Source organism: Hippoglossus hippoglossus, chromosome 4 (genome assembly GCF_009819705.1).
Source record: "Hippoglossus hippoglossus isolate fHipHip1 chromosome 4, fHipHip1.pri, whole genome shotgun sequence".
NCBI classification, from domain to species: Eukaryota; Metazoa; Chordata; class Actinopteri; order Pleuronectiformes; family Pleuronectidae; genus Hippoglossus; species Hippoglossus hippoglossus.
The window spans coordinates 11,747,820-11,765,537 of record NC_047154.1 but is presented as its reverse complement, the minus strand read 5'-3'; the positions used below and the strand labels follow the sequence as shown (position 1 = coordinate 11,765,537).

At 41.6% G+C, this 17,718-nt stretch overlaps 1 protein-coding gene across 1 annotated transcript; it reads right to left on the bottom strand.

Moving 5' to 3' along the window:
• Window positions 1-4,330: 4,330 nt before the first annotated feature.
• st6galnac5b (ST6 (alpha-N-acetyl-neuraminyl-2,3-beta-galactosyl-1,3)-N-acetylgalactosaminide alpha-2,6-sialyltransferase 5b) lies at window positions 4,331-16,863 on the bottom strand. Its single transcript, XM_034583942.1, has 5 exons — window positions 16,548-16,863; window positions 15,899-16,114; window positions 7,862-8,271; window positions 6,711-6,818; window positions 4,331-5,233 (listed from the first exon to the last, which is right to left on the bottom strand). Exons 1-5 carry the CDS (start codon window positions 16,566-16,568, stop codon window positions 4,993-4,995), a joined length of 996 nt encoding a protein of 331 aa, XP_034439833.1. The 5' UTR covers window positions 16,569-16,863; the 3' UTR covers window positions 4,331-4,992.
• Between the last annotated feature and the right edge of the window lie 855 nt (window positions 16,864-17,718).

Below are 17,718 nucleotides of genomic sequence, written 5' to 3'. Positions count from 1 at the left end.
TGTACGTGTATTTGTTTCTACTCATCAAAAGAAAGACTGGGAGCATTTAAGAGCTTGAGGTTCAGACATGGTTTTTGCACTTTGTGTAATTTACCTGTGTTTACCTTGGATGGCTCCTGCTCTGACTCTGCCCTGATGGAAGAACAATTCAATTAAGGGTAATAGAGTGCTGTGTAGAATGACTCACCTTTCTGTGAGGAGCTTTTTAATCATTAAGCCGGCAGGACAGAGGCTGAGGACCCTCGCAGACGAACAAACACACTGATCCATTAGTGAGGAGCATCATGGGAAAGAGCTTACGCAGTTAACCTGGACTGAAGAGGGTGGAGGCAGCATTTACTTGAACTTTATAAAGTTTCATGATCCTGGACAGAAGGGCAGGAAGGAGATCTTTGTCATTGTGTCTGCATCTGCTGGGATTTTATGGAAAAGACTCATAACATTTCACAGTCATTAAGCTTTAAAGATACATAATTGAATAATAAACTCTAATCTGTGATTGCGGTGATTGATTCAATTTATATATCTGACAACAAGATGGTTAAACCACACCCATATCCATTTATTTGTTTTCACACACACAAGTTCAATTTTAGTTTCATGTCTATTTTGTCTCTTGCTTTTCATTTATCAATATAGCTGCACCCATGTCTCATTTGATCCAAGTGTCATATTGTATGTGCATTTAAAAATGTATCAATAAAGTAACTGGAATAATGTACCTCAGATTGTGTATCATATCTTCAGAGGAGGTAATAATGACAAATGTTGCAGCAGCAGGGATCCTTATGGTGATAAATGCAAATACATGCAAATTGTATTTTGATGGCAAGACTACATTTTGTGACTCCCAACAGAGCATCATTTAAAACCTGCAAATGGTTAAATGGTGCAATAAAACTTCAGAGGATGTCGATCATGGTGCAGTTTAGTTTCCAGCGTCATCAGCTATAGTGAGGTTGATGGATGTGAGAATGACTGAGGGACAGCAGATTCTGACAGTGGTCTTATCAAAGCAGAGAATTAAAACTGAAACAGATTTGACACTGATGTAATGGAAATTAAATTAAATGAAATTTGAAAGACGCCTTAAATGCTTTACTCCGACACTAAACACTCAAAACATTTACTGGTATAGGTATTGGTAGATGTGACTATACAGTTCACTTTACAAATATATAGTTGTTTTTGTTCTGTGCCTCCGAAATCCCAAATCAACCTTTAAATAAAAGTGGCAAAACACAAGAACATCTTCCCCTTTTGTAATTAAGAGAAATAAAACTTCAAAATAAATGTATTTAAAGTGTAAAATGTTTACCTTTAAAAACCTGGTGAAAAACATGATCGAGTGAAAATCACCCCAGTTAGACATTTAAATCTAACAGTTTGATGAAAGGTCATCTGATTAATTAAAAAAACTCACCTTATAAATAATAATGAAATAAAGCATCAGATCTGTGAAGCCCTCTCCGGTTCGCTGCTTCTCAGCCACAGTTTTTTATTTTGCACTTTTGTCATCAACTTTTAAACTTTGAAATGATTTAATTCATACAATTATCATTGTCACTGACTCTGACACTACTACACCACTACATTATGTTACAATTCTTTAGCTACGCCTGTATAATATACAAAATTATAAAATATAAAAGTGTTTTAAAGCCTGAACAAAAAATGATGAGTTCAGTTGCGACCACTAGATGCCAGTAAAGATTCACAAAACACAGTCAAGTAAAACACTTGTTTTAATTGAGCCTGGCTATATTAAAAAAAAATGTTGATGATGAGACCTGGTAATGTGTTGTGAATCATAAAGTCTGCAAAGGATGGTGGTATATTGTCGAGCGTATCTATCAGGAACAGTGCAGATGTGTAAGTCACAATGTGGCTGCGGGACGTGTGAGATGAGTAACAATGGGATCCAGAGGAGATGAACTGTGAGTTCACGCTGCTGAGCTGTTTGAACACACGTCCCTGCCAACAGAAAGTGGAGCTGTACGGACATAATGGAAATTAAAAATCTGGAGATAAGGGGTCATGATTTATTGCTAAAGAAAAAGTCTCTCACTAAAGTTTGAGAAGAACCAAATTAAACTGCATGAAAATATCACTATAAATGGAAGCCAAAGATTTGTCTAGTTACATTAATAGCGTAAAATAGTGAATTATGTTTTATTATAGGCTACTTGGTCAAAATCCAGACAAAAGAGATGTCACAATGAATAGCAATGTTTTTCTCTTTGTAATCACATCTAATTATTCTTTTATGTTACACGTCCTGATTTAGTTTTGTATCTAAACCTGTCAGGAACCCCTCAGTATTTTCCATTCTCTGTATCTCTAGGTTTTTGTTTGATGTCACTAACCACCCCTCTCGTTTCAGAGCTCACTTCCTCCTCTCGTGTGCTTTACAATGCCATGATTTTTTATTAATTTGCACTTTGAGTACTTCCTCCACCACTGGACTTATTGCCCCTCTTTGTGTATTTAGTCTTTTCCCTTGTGTCATTTCCCGGTGAAGAGCGTTCCCGTCATTTTTCTAGTATTATTCTTCCTAATATTCATTACTCAGCTATTGTCTGCCTGATCCTCTTCTGTTCTATTTGCCTGTAATATCGCCTACATGTGTATCGACCTGTTTGTTGTAGTAAATTTAGAAAATTTCGTGCATAGATGTGTGCCCTTCTGGCTCTGAGCACTTCAGTAACCGTATGCGCTCCTGACGTTTCGAAGTTCAATGAAAATCCCAATGTTGCCTGAAGCAACTGTTTAAAATCTCAACATCAGACTCAGTAGAAGCCAGTTTGTCCTCTGAAGTCTTTAAATTCCAACCTGTCTACATGAAGGGCCAGTGCTCAGTGTGCAAACCACACAACACAGATCTGTTGAGGAGCAGCGAGCGCACTTAGCACGACGGCCCAGCAGTGCATGGGCTTCTCTGCGAGCACCTGAGAGCTTTACAGCATTAAGATTCCACCTGAGTGCAGGCTCCGGTGGTAAAAACCTGAATTAACGCAGGAACAGGCACTAGTCAGTGCCCTTCCCCGCAGGACGGCACATCTTGGATTCTGCAGCAGTGCTGCTCCCCTCACCCTGGAGATGTGGTTGGATAGTGCACTATAATCCCCTGCTGACAACCAGCCCCCCTCTGTATGCTGAAGAGGTGGAGACAGAGACCTGAGTGTCAGGACTGAAGAGGCTGTGAACATTAGTATTAATTTAACAGCGGCTGACGTGCTCTGTGGTCAGGAAAAACGCCTTCGAGTGCTTGTTCTCATTTTAACATAACAGGACGAATCAGGCTGCCAGGGCCATTCTGACCAAGGGCCATCTGCTCTGACCTACAGAGGTTCAAGGATCTTTCTGCTAAAATTTATAGCTGTGGGTTAAATATTCACATTGTTACAATTGTTTGAAATGTTTTAAAGTCGCCAATCTTTTGACCAGATTCAAGTGAGAAATTCAAGTTGATATTTTAACAAATATAAGCTCATTACTTCCAGAATGGGCTGCTGATTTTAGAAATATACTGATGTCAAAATTGAAATGATATTTAATTTTTTAATTTTATATCTTCATTTCATCTTTGACTTTATATTTATATATAAAGATTGATGATGTGACAGCTCCACAAAAGTAAAGCCCAGTCAAGTTGATTGCCCCCTTGTGGCTAGCTGCAGTACAGGTCACAAAGCCCACCTCCTCCATGTTAGAGTACGGGAAATGGACCAAATTAAAAAGTCAATGTATACTGTACGTCAACAAATGTTTTCTCAAATATTGTTTCTGTCATTTTAGGTCGTTCTTATCACACTGATGTTCAAGTGCTCATTTTTCCAACACGTGAAACGTGATGATTGACAGCTGATACTGACTTACCATTGGTTGAGAGCATGTATAAGCGGGACCTCGATCACTGATCACTACTGTGCAAAGTCTGGCTCCAAATCCAAGATGGCAGCGTTCATATCCAACAATTAGTTGATTATTCACATAGTTGATCAATAGACAATTTAAGAACAACAGTTTTGAGGGATTATATAATTATATGTATACAATGAACACTAACTGCTCCCTGCTGTGACAGTTGCTTTTCTCTGACTTATATCATTGCACTAAATATCTTGAGGAAGTGGACTGTTTATTTCTAATGATCAGTTGAAGCTTTAAACAAATCAATAGGTTGATCAGTTACGTCATGATGAGTTTGAGACATTGAAAAAAAAAAGACAAGATCTAGTTTTCTTTTATTGACAATGACAAAGTGGAAAACCTGTCAACCTCTAAGAGCCGCTAACACCTGGACTTATGTCAAAAAACTCAACTCCTTCTCCTTTTTATTGGTTTGTATTCTTTTAATTCTATTAGTATTTCCTTTATTCCTTAAATGTATAACATTATACCCCACACCTCGGTATAACTGGCTTACTGCAATAGACAGACTTGTTTTATCTTTGACATGTATGAAAAGAATGTATTATATATATGTATATACATATGTGCTGTTGTCTTCCTATTCATTTTGTCTTTTTGAAAATGTACAAACGTATAAATGAAACGATAAAAATTAAACGTAGTGACTCTAAAAATATCACAATTAGCTTTAAAAAACACAATTTGTTGTGTGTGGCTGTAGAATATAAATTCATTTAAATAAAAAATGAAATGTGTTGTCTCATCATGTGTCCGCTCTCTGACGGCTCGAGCGTTATTAAGGCAGCTCTACACAGAGTCAAAACACACACTTGAGCCGGCCTCCATGAAATCCATCCTATAATAGTTACACTTCTATACCATTGTTGAGCCTTTGTGCTGCTAATGCAATGATCCCATTCTGCCAAGCTGCTTACAGTACAGGCCTCCGTCTAACAGCCGCAGCCGCTCGCTCAGTCCTGTTGCTGCCACGTGCATTGACCAGACTGGGGGTTCTGCACACTGGAAACTGTCCACACTCATATCCCACACTTCTTAGGATCGTCTCCGGAGAGAGAATCAGGATCCAGCAGGAGCCGGAGCGCACGAGCTGTTCATGCTGGCGATGATGGCTGCGGGCTTCCAGTGCGGCTGGTAGAAGTGGATGTTGAGGGCCCGGGCCCAGTTAGCAAACACTGTCTTCTCCGTGATGAAGCGGTGGTGGCTTCCTCTCTGACTCTCGTGGGAAAGGTACATGGAGCACTCGTCGGGCCCCAGGGGCTCGTAGTAATGATACGGCACTGAGGGATGGGAGGAGGACCTGTACACGGGAGCAGAGAGGAGAGATGAGTACAGCATGAGGAGGCATGAAAGTCAAAAGTGTGTGGAGGGATGCGTGTGGAAGTAGCGTGGGGATAATTATGAGATGGGGTGGAGGAGGGGAGGAGAGGAAGTGAGTCACAGATGGAGATGAGAACAAAGAAAAACAGACAGATGAGAAGAATGTGGGATAAAAGATGTTTTCATTATACAACAGCTCATTGCTCTGATACTTTCAGTTACATGAAGCTCAGCGGAAGACACGAGAGTTACTTCCCTCAAACTGTCCTTTCTCGTCACATGAGAACCAAATTGCCAAATTGTTCTCTTATTTCCAGTGCACCTGAGTGTTGCATTGTAGGCATTTTAAAAGACTTAGCATTGTATTTTCAGCCCATTCAGTGAGACGTGTTCTTTTTATTCCAAAATGTCAAAATGATTGCGTTCCCTGGTGCTGTAATCACAGCCATTCAGCAGCCGGACTACACTGCAATAAAAGCCTCCTGAATTTGCCACTGCAGGGATTATAAATGTTACATTGTCATTACCAGTTGACGACATCATTAAAGATGCACTCGACCAGATTTCTATGTCAAAGCCACACTCGCATTGTCAGCACACGGTAAATCACCGAGAGTGAAGCTGCGGCAGAAGAGAGCGTCCCATCCTCTTCATGCACTAGTTGCCCCACTTGCTCAAACAGGAAGTGACAAACTATAAATGTAAGTCCTGGGGTAGGAGGCATTTCCACGGTGTCTGGGATGTATAATTCAATAGATGAAACAGCGTGATGCAGAGAGTGAGTGCTCAAAAGAGTCTGGATGTCTTCCAAATTTGCTGCAGACTTCCTTTTATAATACGACGTTACACGCGAAACACAAAACTAAGATAAAAATAAGACAACCCAAAATGAATCAGCAGAGGACTGGAGATAAATGATATAGTGCAGGTTTTATGGTTTTGTATTATTTATTTTAATTAATGTGCATTGTATTTTATGTGATAGGCTTCATCATGTTTACTTTATCATCATATTTACTTAAATGTCTGAGTTATTACTGTAAATATTTCACCTGAATGTAAGACAAATTTTAATATTTGTTTAAAATCCTATAAAATGACTCTCCCTGGTCAGTCAGGGGATTCTTTGGCTTCTGAGATTGTCCGTTCATTTTGTCTGCTTGTAAACAAATGCACACATGCACCACTCTGCATGGAGACTTGTATTTACATGAATTACGCCTCCCACCTATAAAGGGACACTGATTGTTCATTGTTCATTTTAATAAATGAACAATGCATGGTTTGCTGGAGCCACATATTCGTATTAGTATTATATTTGTCCTATTTGTGGTGACATGCACTGAGTTTCTGAAGCTATTTCATCTGTGCACCATGTGTTTCTGTTGAGTCATGCTGTCACCTTTAATCCAGCTGGGCAATTGAAAACCTTGGATCAAACAATAATATGACTCTACCTGCAGAAATCGGGGGGCACCATGCCATACACGTTGATCCTGTCACACAGCTCCAGGGCTATGGCCATGGTGAACCAGCCAGTACTCAGCCAGGAGTTGGAAATCTTCCTGGAAGACAAGAGAGCATCACCATTTCTAGCAAACCCATAAAGATAAAGTGCAAATACACATAGAGCATGTTGGCTCCTTCTATGAAACAGAATGATTGGATGAGACAAGCTGCAAAGCCTTGTTTTTACATTTTATCTGATCAGTCAGCTCCAGTTTTCAGAAATAGATATAGATGAAGGCAAAAAGAAAGACTTTCTTTGTTTCTACAAAAAATGTTTCCCACTCTGCTGACTTGAATGAGCTCGAGGGTGTTCTGCAATATCAGGGTTATAATCCATCTTGAGCTAATTAAACTGAAACAACTTTTACCACAGGCATGATCACGAGTAGACCAAAATAGTCATGCGACACATGCAGTTGGAAGACAATAAAATAGGTGTAATGTGTAATCCTGTATTGAGAGGATATACAACTTGTTCTAACTTTGAATAGAATGATAATTTTATGATTTCCATGTATTGTTGTGTTAATGCTGCAGTCAGAAGTGACAAAGAGAATAATATTACTGGCCTTGTGTACTCAGAATAAAGTGACAATTTTAGGAAATATGCCAAAAAAATGTATTTTGTAAATGTTCCCTACTTCGCTACTTTGATAGTAAAATGAAAAATGGGGTTTGTCAAATTAGAAAAGTAACCATAGCTCAATTGCTCAACTTGATTTCACACTTTTGGTCTTGGTCTCAGAATCTTTACACCCCAACTGTTTCAGTTTTTTTTTTTATTAGTTCATATTCAGCCTACCATGTTTTTCCATCTCTTTCAGTAGACATTTTGTTTGTATCTGTAACAAACTAACAGTGCTGGACATTATTTTCTCTGAGGGCCCATGTCAGTGTAGGGCCCTTGGAGTCATCCTAACTTTCCTCTGCCTGCCTTACTGTTTGCAGCTTGAACTTATTATTGCACATATAAGGGTTTTCACAAAGTATTGCGGTGTGTGACGATGTTTGCAGGCCCCTCTTTTGTGTTTGTGCTTTGTCTCAGTTATGTCCCTCCAATATAAACCTCTTAGAGACAAGACATTCAGTGGACATTCACCTGTCAATCCCTGTTTCCTTTTTAAATAGTTCATCAAACTTCAGCATCTTGCTCCGAGAAATAATGTAGATTTTTAGTTTGGGCAGTCGCTGGTTTATCAGCCTCAGGTTGTTGTAAACGTGACCTTTTCCATCCCGTCTCATGCAGCTGCTTGGTCCCCAGAAGATGAACACTGCGTCTTGGCTCGCATTGAGCAGCTCCTGTCTGCTCCGCAGCACCCTCTGCAGGCTGGAGTGTGCTACGACACGCAGGCTGGTGCGCTGGCCGACGTCCTGCTGGTAGCCTTCGCTTGGAGCATCGTTCATGCGGATGACGCATTCAGAGCGATCGATTTCTTCACCCCGTTTGTTCCCAGTCAGCTGACCCGAGCTGGTCACCAGAGCACAAGTACTGCAACGCATCTTCAAAGACTGTGGAGGTAAAGGGCACAGGTTGGAAATGAGAGAATACTGAAGGCAGACAATTTTTATCCACTGTAGTATTCTCAAGCATTTCGATTTTCACTACCCAAGCAGTTATGTTTTTTTATATAGAACCTATTTAGATATTACACTCGGCATATGAAAGGCTATGCAAAGCTTTCTAAACAAGACTAGCCATGTATTCAGACAAAACACCAATTTTAGATGCAGCATCATTGCTTTTATAGTCACTGACACAAGTATATGCAAATTTGTGTGGGTTGGTGTGAATTGAAACGTCTGTGCGAGTGGAAATCGTTCCAGCTTGCGAGAAAATCGGAAATGAATCTGCTCCATGCACATGCAGATAGAGGAAAAAGAAAAGAAACTATACAGAACAGCTAACGTCAATAGTTAAATCATTTCATCCATTTATTATCTCTACCACTTCTCCTTTGAGGGTTTGAGGGGCTGGTGGCCAATCCCAGTTGACATTGGGTGAGAGGCGAGCTACACTTTGTACAGGTGGCTCGTCAATCACAGGACCAACATACAGAAACAATTCAGAATCTCCAGTTAACCGGCCTGTTTTGGGACTGTGGGAGGAAGTCAGAGTATCCAGAGAAAACTCTACACAAACTGCCCCTTGTTGGGAGGCAACCATCCAAACTATTTTACCACCATGCTGCCCATCATTTGATCTTAATCACAGAAAATGTGTTGATCCATTTCACTTAAAACCACAAAGGTCAACCTCATGGCAATGCAAAATAAAAACCTCAGGGGAACACCAAAGTCAGGAGGAGTCATCCTCTATACAGCAGATTCAATATTTGTTGACACATTTCACTCACAGTTAATCATCAGAACGATATCACTATATGTAGAGCCAAGCTAGTTGCTCTAATGAATCTGCAACTTCCTCCAGGTCAATTATTGCTCGCAAATTTTTGACTTGGCCTTAAAATGTGGCCCTGGCCAAGTTTATTAAAGTCTATATATACAACAACCCATGCAGACAGGACGGTATTTTCCCCAAGCTTAATCTAAAGTGTCACTGATAATGCAGCCAAAAGTTTGGATTTCAAATCCAGTCTTTTCAGGCCTTCCTCCACCAAGAAAGTTATGTTTTCACCCATATCAATAACTTTGTTGGTTTGTTTGAAATCAAGATGGTGCAAGCTCCATGATACTTGGTGTAATGATGCGGTATGGATTAAAGAAGAGCCCATAAGCTGCCTGCATGCCGTGCCCTTGGGCAAGATACTGAACCCTGGCAGCTCCTGGTGTGTCTGAACTCTTAACGGTTGCTGGCATGTGATATGTTGTTATGTCCAACCAGGTTCTCACAGTAGAAGAAGGTGAGCTCAGAATGAATGATCCAACAGCAAAAAAAAACCCAGAGAGTGTTCACATGAATTATTCCCAACCTTAATGGAGAGCTGCATTGACATTCTGAACTGTGCTCCGAGCTTCACACTCCATCAGGTTCTGAGGTGATAGTGTGTATGTGTGTGTGTCTGTGAGTACGTGCATACATGTAGGTGATATTACCAGGGCCACAGGCTGTGCTGCTCCCACTGCTATTTATAATACTCCCCCACCGTCTCTCTGACCCCACGCTGAATGATTACCTATAGTGTGTGTGTGTGTGTGTGTGTGTGTGTGTGTGTGTGTGTGTGTGTGTGTGTGTGTGTGTGTGTGTGTGTGTGTGGGTGTGTGTGTGTGTGTGTGTGTGTGTGTGTGTGTGTGTGTGTGTGTGTGCGTGTGTGTGTGTGTGTGTACAGAGCTCGATGTGTCTCTAGATATCACGATATGTAATACAATCACGTTTCTCTGGCAAGTGTGTGCAACTGTCTTAAAGTGTCTAGATCCAGAATCAGCTGTAATCCCCTCTGTTCACACACACACACACACACACACACACACACACACACACACACACAAACACACTCTGATGATGCACGGAGGAACAGGAATTTTCATTCCCCGACACATTGCCCAAAAGACGCCATTTCCTGTAGGAGTGTGTCTCTGTGCTCACACCTCCTCCCTCAATAACAGGTAGGCTGGAGTGGATTACACACTTCACTGCACAAACACACCCTCCCTGACATCGGAAAAAAGTCACACTCCCGTTTTCCTGTTTCTTCTTCTTCATGCAGTGGATTGAGAGCATTACCCCCCCGGCACTGTCCAAACAATTACTCCTGAGCAGGTTTTAATCATTTTAATAGTCAGGGAATGTGTTAAACTGGTAAAAGGCAATTGAAAGTTACATGGATGGTCTCATAGTTTAGAGTGCCTGTGAAACAATAAAAAGTGATGCTGATGCGCAGGTTTTCAGAATCAGATGGATAGATATATCATATGGCAATGAGTGGAGGATACAACCAACAGAAGGTTGAATGAATGATGAAATTAACAAGTGAGTAATCAAATTCATATTACAGGCAGCTCATGATCAGCCTTGAATTGGCAGAGGGGTCCTTGAGCACTTGCTGACACGCTCAGCCTGCAGATTATCATGCAGACAGAGGGTTGTCTACCTTGATCAATAATGCACAACCTCATAAGCAATACACTTTCCTGGATTAGAACGATCTAAAAAAAAAAATAGGTTCAACCTTAAAGAGCGACCTCTGATGAGATGCTGACTGGATTACTCAAAGCCATGGCTTTACTCTGAGAGGGGCAGCAGAAGAAAAAGGTGAGGAGTGTTGCTCTGGTTCCAGTCCCAGTCACTTACTGCCTACACACCGACGCCAGCCTCATCAGTTTAATCCTGTTTATACTTTTCCCAGGGGAACCCACAATCACAATTGCTTTCAGAGCAAACCCCATCAGTCAGCCACTAATATTGCACCAGAGCATCCAGAGTGCATCTGCCTGCACCCCTTTCAGTTTAAGACGAGTGTAGAGTGCAGCCCTGAAAGGAAAACAACTTGCAGGATCAAACATTTTAGAGTTCAGAGAGGAGTCATGAGCTAAGAAACCGAAAAAATAAAAAAAACAGGCCTAGCAACCTTGGATTTGAAGGATAAGGTTTTAGTACATATTATGCAGTGCATGTCTGCAACAACCCTACATGGCAATTTCTGCAAACAAACTTACAAATAAAAATATTTTGAAATGACTTAAATTGAAAGCACATCAGGAGGGGATCTCTTAACGGCCAGTGTGAACAGGAGAAATGATTACAGTATGAAAACCTGTTTGTGTCGGCACCTGACTATTGTTATTGGTTTGAGTTTGTCTGTCACAGATGACAAAGAAAGAACAAATCAGATACAAAAGACACGAAACAGCTCCGACTTCAGGTCTGAACCGTCCCTAATGCTTCTTCAAAGCGTGTTCTGTGGACTCAAAACACTTCACCCACGCCTCCATCAGCACAGTGGTGAGTAGATAATGAGTGCATTTTCATTATTGGGTGAACTATCCCTTGAATAAAGATTATCAGCTGTATTATCTTGCAGGCAGAAAATTATTTAGATGCTGATAATGATCATTGCAGTAACTGTACACTTTCTAAAGTGCGTGGAATTAGGTTAATGGCTCAGGCGAGAGCAGAGGTAGATCAAGCGGCGCCTGTTCTGCGGTGCCAGGGTTTAACGATCAGCGCTGCTTTCTTTTCTCTCAGGCCAGTTAATTACACTGCAACCCTCCTGACAGTTGACGTCTCATTAAGCTACTCCTGGTGACACACATTCAAGAAGCAGGTCTGAAGTTTCTCTGCTCTCAGTTTGAGAGAGTAGAAGCAGGCTAGTCGAGGGGGATGTGCTCCTCGTCTTCATCCAGTCATCCTCAGACAAAGAGGAGGGAGGACGAGGACACAGCCTTGTTAGCAGCACAGAGGGAGACATGTAAGTATTTGAAGATGGTTGAAGCGTCTCCACTTCTTCCAGAAATTAGGCCAAAATATCCCGGATTCAAACGCTGCCATCTTGTGTATTTGGACCCTGGAGTCTGCACAGTAGCAATTAGAGCCAAGGTATCGACGTTCTGCCGATACAAGTGCTCAACCAATCGTTAGTCAGTCTCAGATGTCAATTATTACCTTTCACCCTGTTTTCATAGCGTTAAACAACAAATCAAAACCAAACTTACTGGAAAAATTAACACTTAAACAAACATCAGTGCAGGGGCGGATTTCCCAAGGTGGACAGCGTGGGTCTGGAACCCCCCCCTGAAGAGAGTTGTTGCCCTCAATATCATTGCAAACATAAGTAATGAGTGTCTACATAATTTAAAATAGTAAAACAATATGCACTGAATGCATGTTTGCGACCTATAGATGCAAAATAAAGGATTCTTAAGCTTTGACGGATTGCATCCCCCCTCTCCTTGCCTCACAGTGCTTTGGCTCACTGCTCTCAGATCCTTATTTTTCTTGTTAAGCATCTTGTTTTTTCTTACTACTAAAATATGGCATATTATTTGCTTTAGCAAGGTTAATGGGTGTTGCTTCTCTGCTGCTATATATATACAGTACATGCGGTGGAATGAAACATCCGCCCCTGCATCACTATCATCAAAATGACAGAAATCATCTTTGAGAAAAAAAATCTTGACGTGTACTTCGACTTTTTAGTTTTGTCCCATCTGCAAACCATGCCATCCATCTTAATATGCAGTCAATGGTTTGCGATTGAAAAAAACCTGATGTTCATAATTCTGTCTCTTGCTATTCACTCTGTTTCGCTAGATGTGCTTCCTTACTGTGAGCCGAATTAAACATTAGCATATTCTCATCCATTCAGTAATCTTGCACATAGATATTTTTTTGTCATTTCAAACGTCTCATATTACGAGCTGCTTTCTACACCGCCGCTTAAAATTCAAGAGAAGGGTCATCGTCGGTACAGGACTTTATTTGTGCATAACTGACGTCCTAATGATGCCTGTTGCTCTGAGGCCGATTGCTTAACAGGGTGTCAGAGAACAGAAAGGTATCGTCCATAATAAGTAGATACATCATAAACTGGTTCCCTGCACAGTCCACATCCATGCACTCACACTGTCTTTGTGATTAGAGCGTATAGAAGGGCAATGTAGATTGATTCTGCTGACAGTTCTTCAAAGGTCAGCATCTCTTTGAAATCGGCGAAGCATCGGAGAAAGGAGAGAGGAATGTGGCGGCTGTGTTCAAACTCAAAACGTGTGGACGTGGATGCGTGTGTTTGAAGGCGCCTATTCAACTCTGCAGCTCCAATTACTGTAGCCTGTCAGAGAAGAGAAACACATACCAGAGGAGGACATCTCACGAAAACACGCAAACATTGCAGAAGGCAGGAAGAGAGCAAGAGAATAAATACAGAGACTCCAACTAGGCTCAAAATATCCGGAAATTTGAAGTCTGATCTCACATGAAAGATTTGTGGGTTTTGAATTCACTCCTCTCTGTTTCCGTTCCACCATTAAGCACCGGAAGGACTGAAGGAAACAAGCCAAATGTTTCAACTTTGAGCCACGTGAAGCAAGATATTCTCAGTGATAAACGTGTGCTTTTATGACTTCTTCAGCGAGCCAAACAGACCAGCACCCACCTTTGTGAAATGACATGCAAGCTGAATGCACGTACAGTGATATGGGCCATAAACAGGGTCCAACAGACACATTAGACCGAGCTCTCCTCCCATTTGAGGGGCATACAATTTTAACGTGTCTGGCCATTTGCATGGGCTTGTCGGCATCAGTGTACCGGTGCTGTTTGAATGCGTGTGAGCTATAGCTGAAGCCACGACTCCCTCCAGCAACAGCAGACCTCAGATGACCCTGAAGGGAACAGACTGATCCACCCACTCCACTGCACCCTCCAGCAGGACTTCTTTGGTTAAATCATTCCCTGGCTCTGTCGGAGGGTGCAGCAGGAGCAGCAGCATCGTGACACTAAGCAGCATGAAAATGTCAGTGTGAATCCATCATGAATCAGCCGTCAACCAGGAGAAGGTGGACGGTCAGGACGGATTGTGAATAATAAATGTGCCAACGCTGCAGCCTCTCGTTTCTCTTAAGAGTTCCTGCGATAAGAAAAATCTATGAATGAATGTTTCCTTTTCATTGGGTTTGAAAGAGACCGGATGGAGGTTTTCGACATCTCAGAGGATCGCTGAACAAGTCCAGCAAGCCTCAGCCGGATCAAACCTCTCTCCAAAGCACTCACCCTCTCATGTCACTGATCATCAAGCAGTGAGACCAACACTTTTCTCCAAATCCTCTCCTGCCCGGCGCCGCCTCAGCAACGCGACGTCCTTTCCACTCTGCTTTGCTTCACTGCATATATTTCTCACCGAGGGCAGAGAGGACGCAGCCTGAACGATCTGTCTGACTGAGCTGCATGCAACACCGGGTCTGACTGATGGGCCCCTGCGTTACAGTAACAATGACTGTTGTGGTGCTTATATGGCCAAGAGATTAAACTAGTGATGTCCCATGTTAGTCATTCTGGTAGAAATCCATTGCCTTTTAAATGCTTTCGTCGCTAAATATTTCATGGTGGACGCATTAATTATAAATCAAGAAATGGAGTAAACTACAAAGAGAATTTAGAGATGGTACTATACCACAGTATATTCAGCTCCAGTGAGATTACATGGTGTTATAGTACATTTACAGGGTACAGTATTGCTGAAAGTCCTTGAAGCTTATTTTTCATATATTTAGCATTTCAACAGAAGTTGCTGAACAATTTTCACAACCAAAATTGGAGAACTTTATTGTTATACCTAAAACAGTATGCTGTTTTAAAAGCATTATAATGAAATGTAAAAATAATACTTAAAATAATGACATGCCATTGGACTGGTTTATGCCAGGGCGGCATGGTGGTGAAGTGGGTAACACTGTCAACTCTCAGCAAGAAGGTTCCCGGTCTGCATCCAGTTTCCTGTGAGGAGTTTGCATGTTTTTCTTTGGGTACTTCGACCTCCTCCCACAGTCCCAATACATGCAGATTGGGGTTTGGTTTAGACTCTAAATTGACTGTGGATGTGAATGTGAGTGTGTTGTTGTTTGTCTCTGTGTGTCAGGCCTCTGATACGCTGGCGACCACCCAGATTGTACCCTGCCTCTCGCCCAATGTCAGCTGGGATTGGCTCCAGCTCCCCAGATGTCCGCGACCCACCCACCAGGATTCCTCTCGGTGGTTCCGATGGCCAGACTGACTATGCCACTGTTGGCCTCTCTGTGCCTCCTCCAAAATATTTAGTCACAAGGCACTTTTCACCCACCAGCATGGAGATTTCCTGGATTCCCACTCCCCTCTATAGGCACCTGATGCACATAAAGCTGATCCCTCAGCCCAAACCCTGCCATATGCTTTTGTTGGGACACACAACCAAGCTGAGGTTTAACCCTTTGCTTCTGTGGTTGTTGGTGAGTGATCTCTCTTTGTGCCAACCAGTGCTACTTTCCTGCATCTCACATTTCTTGGACAGATGAAAAACTGACAGCCAAACATACTGACGAAGCCCTTGATTAATATCATAAACTGACACACAAATCTTCTGCTTCCTTTTCGCCTCATTTCTGTGGCATTCATGCAAGTTTGGACCTGTGCACCGAGATAGCGATGCAAAATTGGAGAAATTGCATGAGGAGTCAGATCTGTCCCTCTGTGCTGATGCTTATTTACCTTATGATCCATGACACCCGCGTACCCCTCGAGTGTAGATGTCGTGAGTCTCTGCAGTCTCTCCGGCTTTTTTGTGGCCGAACTCGCAGCATCTAACCGGCGGGAAGTTGATGATGATGCGGATGACGAAGGTGATCTGTCACCGGAGCCGCTGTTGTACACCAACATAATGCTGGTAACCATGGTGACGATGATGATGCCACTAACCCCTTGGTACTGAGGAGACACATGAAACACATCTAGTCAGAGTAACTGATTTAGAAAATGTCACTACATTTATGTCCCAAACTGGCCATAAGCAGCATTGTTCGGACTTTGCTTTCAAAGCAGGAGCAACAATATAACAGCTTCTCATGCAAGGCAGCAAATGAAATGTCAGCTGAGCCACTATCATGCTCTGGCAACAAGGAAACATGATTTAATGAACGGTGCAAAAAATTTGGCTTCTGAATTCATGTTTCATAATTAAAAAAACAACTTGTTGTCTTATGGGAATATTTTAAATACAAACGCTACTGTTAACAATGATAATCAAGCACCATAAAGTGTCATTAGTTCACACTGTACTATACAATGACAGAATAAACATTAAATGTCCCCACAACGGAACATAACAGTGATATTTCCAGAAGCTCTCATTCATAATTACCACTCTTATCTTCATCTTCATTTCCCCTCGTGTCCTCTCGCAGGTCGAGCCTTCATCCTACAGCTTTCTATCTCTTCAGCATGCAACACTTGAGCGGCAGCCTCAGCTGGATCAGCGCGCAGAGACAGAAACCAACGCTCCCCTCTACTCTTCACACATGCTCTGCCTCTACAGGGAGAGACGCCCTCCCTCAGCCTCAGTTTCCTCATGGTCCTAAACATGCAACTCTAACCAGCTCACATTCTCATTGTCAGGGTTTCCTGTGAGTTCATGTTATGGTAATTACATGGTAATCAAGCACAAGTGATTATCCTACAGTACTGTGCAATACTCCAGCATGTGGTCAATTGTGTGTTTTTTAGGAATAAAACGTGTATGATTTCATGCAAAAAGGTTTTCTCACCACGCATCACAGACCAGGAGGGTAAATTTCTTTGAAAATATGCCTTTATTTTAATTATAGAAATGTCTTCCTTTGAATGATTTTAGCATATTGTATGCAAATTAATGCAAATTTATCAAATAAAAATAAATAAAAATGATGACTATTGTGATATCCAAGGGCTTGTTGTGAAAGAATTTCATACACCTCACATCACATGGGCTGTCGCTGTGATTCATGGTGAGAAAAACCTTTTTGGTTTGGTTTGAATCTTACCAAAAGGACCGGGTTTAATTTGTGACTATATGAAATTACACATCTGATTGGACATACATGTGGGGTTCCTCAAGGCTCCGTTCTGGGGCCTCCTCTGTTCAAAATAGACATGCGCCGCACTTACTCAGATGATGAAAACTACAAAGCGTGTTACCACAGTTAGGCAGAAGACACATACACACAACCATACCACCAGGAGACTATTATCCCAGGTGTTGAGCAGGTGCACATCAACAATTGGATGCGTTAGAATTTTCTTCAGTTATACAAAGATAAAACTAAAGGAGGCTTTTTACCATTTAGCCTATTGTACAAAACAATGCAAGGTCATACTTTACTTCATTCTCATGCCTGTACATGGAATATTTGATGAATAAGAAATGAACTGCACTTTCTGTTATTAAGACTTTTCCTTACATGAGTTAATTACTTCAGGGGTGAAAGGGGGCTCTCCTCTTTGTGGCAGTGACTCACTGGATGATTCTTTTTTTATATGTCGACATAAATTAGTTA

What these genes read in the sequence shown, in the direction of transcription:
- st6galnac5b (XM_034583942.1), bottom strand. Translation starts at nt 16,568, where the DNA reads ATGAAGATGAAGATAAGAGTG. An exon ending in TGAAGATGAAGATAAGAGTG is followed by an intron (nt 16,115 to 16,547) that starts GTAATTATGAAT and finishes GTGTCTCCTCAG; the next exon opens with TACCAAGGGGTTAGTGGCAT. An exon ending in GTGCCCCCCGATTTCTGCAG is followed by an intron (nt 5,234 to 6,710) that starts GTAGAGTCATAT and finishes TCCCGTGTACAG; the next exon opens with GTCCTCCTCCCATCCCTCAG.